This window comes from Egretta garzetta, unplaced genomic scaffold (assembly GCF_000687185.1).
Source record: "Egretta garzetta isolate BGI_Z169 unplaced genomic scaffold, ASM68718v1 scaffold33, whole genome shotgun sequence".
Classification (NCBI taxonomy): domain Eukaryota; kingdom Metazoa; phylum Chordata; class Aves; order Pelecaniformes; family Ardeidae; genus Egretta; species Egretta garzetta.
Genome location: NW_009259250.1, coordinates 1,744,035 through 1,753,612, shown reverse-complemented (window position 1 = coordinate 1,753,612; position 9,578 = coordinate 1,744,035). Strand labels below are relative to the sequence as shown.

Genomic DNA, 9,578 nt, shown 5'->3' with positions numbered 1-9,578 from the left:
CCCCCCCTTCAGGCCAACCCCAACTCTCCAGCAACCAAACCCTCCAAGCAAGAGCCCTTCAGCCCTCCCTGAGCAAGGCTCAGCCAAGTGAACTGGAGCCAGGAAGACCCAGAAGAAAACATCACAGCCTCCCTGGGATTGCTTCGTGTTCGTTAGCACTCGATAAGGCGAAGGCCGGGGCACCAAGCTGCTCCTGCAGAGCAGAGCCATGCAGTGCCCCAGCTCTGTGCCCCATCCCACACAAACCCTGCTTCAAGCATCTCCAGCTGCCTGAGCAAGGGGCTCATACCTTGAAAGTTTGAATTTGGCTCTTGGCTGCAGCCCCAGGGGGCTCCGTGCCTGCTCTCCAGTGAACAGTAGCCAGTGAAGAGCAGTGCTGACTCCCAGGAGGACTCAGGGGGTCAGGCACCTGCTTTAGGGACCACACAGTTGGGTGTTTCGAGTGGCAGATGACTCCAGCTTGTTCATGCTAAAAACCAGGATTTAGATCTGCTGCTGGCAAAAGTATGCTTTCACAAAATGTTACTCTCAAGGGGCACAGAATGCCTGGCTCTCTTGCCAGTCCTTGAAGTAGAGGGCATAAACCTATTTACTGCTTTTAAAAAAAATTCAGAAACAACATCACTCAAGAAAAAAAATTCATGATCTTTTAAAAAATATCTCCCTTTGTTTCAGTTTAGAAATAGGCAACCACACTCTTCTATCCCCCCATTTAAAAACTAGTTGAGGACCTGACTTGAGTATTGCTTTTAGAACTTTGAGCCAGCGCTGTGCAGTTAAATGCTTCAGCTGAAGAAGCTGCCCTGCTTTTCACAGAAGGAAAGCAGGAACAAGCAAAGAAAGCATAAAAACTGCACATTTTTATGGTAGGTAGCACAGTTGTTTCCTCTGGCTCAGCAGAGTCTTCACAGCCTGGCCAAAGGCCTTTATTCAGACCCTGAGACCACAGTAACCCACAGAAAAGGCAGCTGTGCTGAGAAGTAGGCAAGCACCTTCAGATAAAGCCGAGGCAGCAGCCTTGTTCAGCATCAAAATGTTTGACAAACTCATCTGAACACTTCTTCCTACACAAACATTTAGTCTCCAACTTCCACCACTTTTTGAATTAATACAAACAGCTGAAAATCCACCTCCATCTCTTGATAAACTTCCATAAACATTAAGCTCATATATGCACATAAAGTACAGAAGCCTTTTAGGCTTGTTGCTTCAACATTTAGGGGCTACTACTGCGTGCATTTTCGTGTCCATTCACCTCCCTGTACTTAAGATCTCCATGTATTATCCAAGTGTGGTAAATTCAGGTAAGAAAGCTTTTTTTTTTTGAGAGTGACAAGGTTCAAGTTTAACATTCAAATGTCAAGACTAAACCATCTGGCAGTAACAAGCTGTTGCTTTCTCCTTTGAATCACACAAATTCAGCTGTTGCTGTTGGCGTATTCCACTCACATGCAACAGTAAAACATTTCTTTCCAAACTTGCTACGCTTTTGTATGAAACCCACCCTGAAGCTTTACCTAAATCTTAACATTTGTTAGTGAAACAGTAAAATAGTCTAACCAAAGCCTGTAATAAAAGGTTGCTATTTTGTACAACAGTCTGATAAACAACTCATTTATTTTAAATTAAACCTTTGTTTCACATAGGGGATGAGGAATCAAAGGATAATTGGTAGGGAAAAGAGACAGGCTTCCAATACAGAGAATATCCCTTTTGCCTTAGAGCAACACATAAATACATCCATTGCAACACATCCATCAACAGAACCATTAATCACTCAGTTTGCCTATATCAAGACTGTTAGAATTCTATCGTGTTAATGCAGTTCACCAGATAATCTATAGCATCTTCAAAAAAACAACTGAGTAAAAAGTAACTCCTGAACACTTTAAAGATTACGGATGCCGAGAATTCTTCATTTCAACTCAAGTTCAGAACTTGAGTAGAGGGGAATCCAGATTTTCTTTGTTTACATCAGGACTCAGCATGATAAGGGGTGAACTCAAATCAATTAGCTGAAAGAAAAAAAAAATTTAGTGATTGTAGTCAGCTGTTGTCCGTAACTACTAGCAGCAATCTCTATTTAACATAGTCTTCTCAAGTACATCTTTTTGTTCAAGATTCCTATTAGTATCGGAAGACCAGACAAGCATCACACACAAGCTTTTAGGTTCAGGTTTTTAAACATCTAGCTCATTCTTAGACAAGCACAAGCTCCTCACAAGGTGGTTATTGCCTGTACTCACCTTATGCCTAAAAGGCTTTTCTAGGTTTCACTACTACGCAAATTCAAGTGACACTGTCATCCAGGCAGGCCAGAACACTTCTGAACTCCTCTGAACATGCCCCCAGAAGTCAGACTCCTGTGATCATCTTCTGAGATACTCCGAAGGGCCTGATATTAAATTGATCCCAGCTACATCTACGGTCAAAGGCTACATCCTCACAGCTACCACCGTTCATCTGACAGTATCTAAAGCCATCTACCTTCAACACCACGAGTGTACAAAAACCACTTGCCCAGCAATGCTTGTCAAATTTAGAGTAGATTCCAACATACATCTTTCAGCTAAGAAGGGGATTAGGAAAGGAGTTAAATAGGAGAGACAGTCTTGCTTTTTTGCTGAAAATGAGCTGTTACTGCCAAGAACTGAAAATCTGCAAGAAAAGGAAGAGTCAGCGTGCCTCCTCTACTGAAGACAACAGTCACTTTGTGCTTCAGAACAGTTTTGTTCTTTTAACTGCTTTAAGCATTAAGTTCTTTCTCCATCCTCCTCCTCTTCCTACTTGCAGATTGCTCAGAGTTCTCATTTAGAGCACACGGTTTGATTTTAAACATTATGTTCCCTTAAGAGCACTTTAGTATGTAGTATCATATTGAACTTATTGAGCTAATACTAAGTAATTCTTAAGAGTATTGTGGAGCTGCTCTGCAGACAAGTATATGCAGCCAGCTGACATTTTTCTGGTAGCATATTTGCACCAGAAGACTGAAGACAGGCTGAGAGAGTTGGGGTTGCTCAGCCTGGAAGAGAGAAAGCTCTGGAGAGACCTTATTGCAGCCTTCCAGTGCCTGAAGGGGGCCTACAAGGAAGCTGGAGAGCAAATTTTTACAAGGGCATGCAGTGACAGGACAAGGGGTAATGGCTTTAAACTGAAAGAGGGTAGTTTTAGATTAGAGAGAAGGAAGAAATTCTTCACTATGAGGGCAGTGAGGCACTGGAACAGGTTGCCCAGAGAAGCTGTGGATGCCCCATCCTTGGAAGGGTTCAAGGCCAGGTTGGATGGGGCTCTGAGCAGCCCGGCCTAGTGGAAGGTTCCTTGCCCACAGCAGGGGGGTTGGAACGAGGTGATCTTTCAAGGACCCTTCAAACCCAAACCATTCTGTTATTCCATGAATGTAACTTACCTTTACCTGCCCTGAGAACACAGGCTTTAGAGGAGTAATCTTGCTCACTTCAGGAGTATTGGAAAGGTCAATCAGAGGTCTACTTTCACATTCCAAAGTGTATGGGAGAGATTTGTCTACTCCAATATCTACCAGTAAGGCCTTAAAAAAAAAAATAGTTCAGGTTTTCCTTTCTGTTCTCCATGCTTCCCTCAAACATTTAGGCAGTCAGTTTAGCTTACACAGCTATAATTAATCACAGGACAGGCTTAATTTACAGGTTAGGTATTTTTCACACAGGATTGTTTACACACAGTGTAAAAACCTCAGCTCTTGCTCTGCCAATAGCTAGCAGCACAAATAGCAAAAATGCAGTGAGAACGCAAAAGAGCTCCTTGGGGCATAAACCAATTTTTCACTTAAAAGCAGAGTTAAGTCAAATTTAAAACAGAAGAGTAATAAATCTCTTAATATTGAAATGGCTTGACTACAATTATTGTGCAGTGTTATTTAGCCATATAAACTATTCTGTAGAGCTCCAAGCTCTAGTTATGCTTTTGTCCAGTTTACTCTATACATGTGCTAAGCAATTCTGTATGAGATGCTTTGCGTCATGAAGTAAGCTAACAAGGAAAATACCGATGCAATAACATGAATTAATCTACAGATTATTCTACACCTGAATATTTGTAAATCAATAGCCACTATGACAGGTTATTTCAGAATCACCATTTCAGTCCTTTCTCCTTAACACCTGCGGAGTGCCAGCTTTCAACGTGAAGCCAGTAGACTGTTGCGAGAGGGAAAAAGGGTTCACTGGACTAAGTACATGATAACTAAATTTACTGCTACATGGGCTTTGGGATTTAATCCTCATTCATTGTATGCAGATTTGCACTGCTGTTAGAAGACTGATTTTAGCTATAGCAGTGCATTTTTTTATTTTTCAAAATGGCTTTAAGGCTGCAATAGTAAGTGCCCCGTGGCACTGCTTTTCTCAAACCCACGGGGATTCCACAGCACTTATCCAGAAGTGGAAATTTAATATGAAATCTGCAAGTATTTCACCATTCAGCTTTGAAATGAGAATAAACTTAATGGAAACACCAAACAGATGTTCAGTGCTAAAAATAGGCACTAGAGGGTACACACACTTAAAATTAATCCATTGGAACTTCGTGTGTAATGAAGTAATTTTCCTACTTATGCCTCATCTTGAAATAATTTATTTTCAGTTTACTTAGCAGTTCTGTAGAAGAATGTATTGTCATTTCTTACCTCAGTTTGTTTCTCTTCAGCCAGCTGATTTTGTACTTCAACCTCTTTTAATTCATTTTCTACTGCTTCTGTAGCAGTTTTTTCTGGTGAGAAGTTAAGTGCAAGAGGTAGCACAGGTGGAGGAGATATATCATCTTCTGAAGAAGATATCGGCATCTTACTCTCTTTTGTCTGTTTAGAACTAGGGAAAAGAGCATTGGCAATAAATTGAGTTCTTTAATCAAGTAAAAACTACAGTTTTTAAAACTGTATCAAAATCAAGTAAAACCAGACAGTTTCTGGAGGTTTCTGTCTTACCCAGCTGTAAGAGTCTTTTTAGCAGAAAAGCTGGAACTTTGGCGAATAGATGCAGTGTGTGGAGTAAATGCCATTCTTGGTGCAGTTTTAGGAGTCACTGCCGGAAATCCTGAGATACGACGAACAGGTGTAGGTAAGCCAGACCTTTTCAGACTGGCAGGAGTCACGGAGACTGACCTCTCAGGAAGACAAGAATTCTGAAAAATCCCATCTTCTGAGGCTTTCACAGGAGTGCTGACTGCCATGGCACTAAAAAGGAACAGGATTAGCCAAAAGCTTCTAGAAACAGTTTAATTCAAACTATTCTACCAAACAATAGAAATCAGTTTCTCTTTGGTCAGTAAGGGAAGAGTAATCACTATAAAGTTGATAATCACAGCATAGTAAAGGCTTTACTTCATAAGAATTCTTTTATGAATGACTCTAGTCTTATTTAGCACTGCAAAGAAAACCCTCTTCTTCTGAAGATTGGCAGTGGGGATGCTTGTTTAGTTTTGGGTTTTTTTGGTTTTTTTTTTAAATCAGTTCCAATAGGCATTAACACAGCTAACCTGAAGAGTTCTTAAGGGACTAGACAATGAAGTTAGAACATTTAAAGATTGTTGCAACACCCAACCATGTTGCATTCTAAGAAGTATGCCTCAGGACATTCAATTTTCAGTTAAGCCCTACCTTCCAAGTGTGCCACAAAATGTTAATCCAAGAGATGGTGTTGCTTTTGGTGCTGATTTGTTTGGTGGTATATCTAAAGAGAAAAGTTTTATTAATTACTACCCACATTCGTATTTATTTTTTTATAAGATACCTTTCAGTTAAAATACTAATTCCTTCCAAGAGGTGGACAGAACTGTAATGAATTAAATAACAAGCATTTAAGGTAACATTTGCTTTTAACAGCCAAGCTAGAAGACAGGTCATGCAAAGTATGTGCTTACCTCCAGTCTTCACTGGAACTTTAGTCAGACTTGTAGGAACAGACACAACTCTAGCCTTGGGCTTTGGACACGGGCTTCTTTTTGTTGCACTTCCATCTTTGTTCTGCTGACATAGCTTCTGCAGACTGGGAACAGAGCTCAGCCTCTGAATTCCACTGCCTACAGCCTCAGATGATGTTGCAGAAGCCAAAGTTTTAGCCAAGCTTACAGCACTAGATATTTTGGGAGTACTAGCTGATCTTGCTTGCTTCCTGGATTTCTCAGTATTAGCAGCCTGCAGAGATGACACTCTGGTAGGTCTGACAAAGGACTGCCTGTTTGTACTAGATGAAAGCTTAGAGCCACTCACACTAGGTTTTGAAGACAGACTTGATTTTCCTGAAATAGAAAGTTAAGTTATACTTCTGAATCATCACCTGTTGCTAAGTTTTTGACTCAGCAGAATAGTTACACTCACACAGGAAAGAAAAACAGCAATTTACCACATTTAAATTTATGTTCAAACCACTCAACTTTAAGGAGAACACATACAACTACTGAAAACTTACTCCCCAAATTCTCCAGCAATTTTGTCTGGTTTAGAAAGTCTCCTCACCAAATTCCTGAACTACTGCAATCAAGTCAAAGAATATTCTTCATGGAATGCCAAAACAGCTTGCAGATTCAAGTTAGACTGCTTATGTTCTAGCTGTGTCAGACCCTCGCATGCAGGCATTGGGCTTACATGAAATCTAATTTTTACAAATGATAGAAGTCCAAGACTTATCTCTAGTCCACAAGGATTTATTGGGCTAGCCTACAAAATTTTATTCTCCATTCAAAACATTTCTTATTGCTGGACACCATTAAAACATATCTGAACCCACAGTCCAAGACATGCTTAGCTACTTCAAAATTGATTTGTGGCACAAATCTGTAGTAAGAGTGATTACCATTTTTTCCTACAGGAGAAATGGGTAAACTTGAATTCAGACTCAAGTTCATGCTGGAAACTGATGACGAAGACAACGAAGTAGTCTTCCTTGTGAGACCACAGGCAACACCAGGAAGTTTCAGATGTGTTATCTTTAAGCCAGGCTGAATCAGAGAATATTCAAAAACAAAAAAGCACTTAACACATCATTTTGTCATACTTTTTTTTGGTATCTCTTTATTTGTGAGTTTTAGAGAAGCTCCTTCCTCAGATTACAGCTTAAAGGTGAATTTTCTTAGAAACAGTTCATCACATCTGGGCTATTGTACAGAACTGGAACATCAGATCTAGGAGGTGGACTGTTATTTTTATTCCTGCCACAAACTTGAGTATGGACTTAAGGGGATGAAAAAAATAAAAGGAGTAACCCCAGGCAGCAGTATATGCTGGGCACCCAACCAGCTGGAAAGCAGCTTTGCAGAAAAGGCCCTTGGGAGTGCTGATGGACAAGCTGAACATGAGCCAGCAACATGTTCTTGCAGCAAAGAATGCTAATGGTATCCTGGGCTGCATTAGGAGGACTGTTTCCAGCAGGTCAAGCAAGGTGATCCTTCCCCTCTGCTCACCACCAGGGAGGCCACACCTGAAGATCTGTGTCCAGTTCCAGGCTCCCCAGTATGAGAGCGATTTGGAGCTACTGGGAAGAGTCCAGCAAAGGGCCACTAAGATGATTGTGGGACTGGAGCATCTCTCATCTGAGGAAAGGTTTAGAGAGCTGGGAACATTCAGCCTAAAGAAGAGAAGGCTCAGGGTGGATCTCATCAATATATAAAAACGTCTGAAAGGATAGGGTCCAGTGGTGGCCAGTGACAGGACCAGAGGCAATGGGCACAAACTGAAACACAGGAGATTCTACCTCTGAACATCAGGAAACACTTTTTTTTTATTGCAAGGGTTACCTGGCAATAAAGCAGTGGCACAGGTTGCCCAGAGAAGTTGTGGAATCTCTATCCTTGGAGATATTCAAAAGCCATGGTCCTGGGCAACCAACTCTAGGTGGCCCTGCTTGAGCAGGGGGTTGGACCAGATGAGCCCCAGAGGTCCCTTCCAACATCAACCATTCTGTGATTCAGTAAAGTGGCACGCAGCATGGAAGTAGGTGTCTAAAGATTCAGAACAACTCCTGATAGCTGTAGGTATTCTACCTTCATACAAGTTATGGCAACCTTTTCATATGGTATAGTTAGCTACACATATCAGAAACTTTGTTTCTTAAAGAATATTGCTGATCACTTACCTGCAGCTAGTGCTTCAAAAACAAAGGTAATGCTTGTTAATCCAACACATTTATAGTTGCTCTTATGTTCATTGTGTTATAGACTTGGAACACACATTCAAGAACAGCAATTACAGAACAGACTACTTTGCCTTAAAACTATTAAACACAACAATATAGCTTTAAATTAGGAAGTAAACTACATTCAGTTTTTACTTTTTATCAGAACATCACAAAAATTATTTTCATATTAAGAATCCTTGCCATTACCTTACTTAGTGCAGGAAGGGCTTTTTTGTCCTGCGCTGAGGAACTGCCACTGAACGAAGACTCAAAGACATCTGAAGCAGCACTAGATCTATCAGAAATTAGTTCTTCAGACGACCCCATGCTGTTCAGGTCTCTTGTAGAAATACTAGTATGTTTTCCTGGTTTGGGCTGCAAATTTAAATGCAACATTTTAAAAGCTACTAGTGTTTCTCGAAACCACTGTAAAGCTTTTTACACAAATTGATTTTGTTAAGAAACCAAGACAACAGTCAACGAAGAGGCCTTTGAACCCAAATCAAGTCCTTAATCTTTAGATTAATATAGTTTAAAGTTAGTCTAGTGAGTGTATTTGCTAAGTCCTAGAACATGCTTGAACCCAGATATTGGACATCAACCTAAGGACAGTTCTGCCACAACAATTCCTCAGCACAAATTTCATATAATCATGTTCACCTACACAGCATAACAGCTGTTCCTTACGACTGTGAGATGACCATTTAATTCATATTCTTCTGCTTTACTCTCGCTTTCCAAAAGATGAGACATTACAACAGTAGACTACATCATCCAAGCTGTCTATTTAGACAGTAGGGTACAATCTGGCTAGTTAAAGCATTAAGACTGTGCCTTTTCTTATAGTACCCAAAACGAAGAAGAGACTTGCACCACAAAGGAATCAAAGGGTCCCCTGTTTTCTACAGGTGATGGTTACCAGGGAGCCAATATCACATTTCCAGTAAAATCTCCAGTACAAATGGGAGCCTAATCCATAAGGTGTAGAGCAATAAAATCCAGAAGATATTCTATCTAGAGACTGGGATTTGTACACACAAGGTCACCAACACAACTGTTCCCTTGCTATCCTAGAATACATTTTCACTTGGTTACATAGCCACATCCTAAATGTAATACCATTAATCCGTGCTTTTCATGATTGAGAAAAGTTGTGGAGGGAACTAGAGCTATAAGATTTTCCTGTCCTATCAAAATAATTGTGTTTTTCCCCCCCTTCACCTCCATTGACAAGGGTTAACAGTAAACAAAGCCATTGTTGCACATTAAGTCACTAAGAACAGTGCAGTAATCTTACCAGCAAGAAAACAGTGTTTAAACAGAAGCCAGGAATGATAGTATTCACAAAACCAGAATAAAACAGAAAAGAAATTGACCTGCAGATGCCCTACACTGTCATAATAAACAAACTGGTTGGCTACTATACCA

At 40.5% G+C, this 9,578-nt stretch overlaps 1 protein-coding gene across 2 annotated transcripts in view; it reads right to left on the bottom strand.

Moving 5' to 3' along the window:
- Nucleotides 1-1,567: 1,567 nt before the first annotated feature.
- GTSE1 (G2 and S-phase expressed 1) overlaps nucleotides 1,568-9,578 on the bottom strand; it is a 10,209-nt gene continuing 2,198 nt past the window's right edge. For both annotated transcript variants that reach the window (XM_009636069.2, XM_035891694.1), the window contains exons 4-11: nucleotides 8,358-8,525; nucleotides 6,831-6,975; nucleotides 5,899-6,276; nucleotides 5,636-5,708; nucleotides 4,964-5,212; nucleotides 4,667-4,847; nucleotides 3,410-3,550; nucleotides 1,568-2,015 (exon numbers count right to left, since the gene is read on the bottom strand). In XM_009636069.2, the coding sequence (XP_009634364.1) occupies nucleotides 1,932-2,015; nucleotides 3,410-3,550; nucleotides 4,667-4,847; nucleotides 4,964-5,212; nucleotides 5,636-5,708; nucleotides 5,899-6,276; nucleotides 6,831-6,975; nucleotides 8,358-8,525 (1,419 nt within the window). In that variant the 3' untranslated portion in view covers nucleotides 1,568-1,931. The remainder of the gene's footprint in view (nucleotides 2,016-3,409; nucleotides 3,551-4,666; nucleotides 4,848-4,963; nucleotides 5,213-5,635; nucleotides 5,709-5,898; nucleotides 6,277-6,830; nucleotides 6,976-8,357; nucleotides 8,526-9,578) is intronic.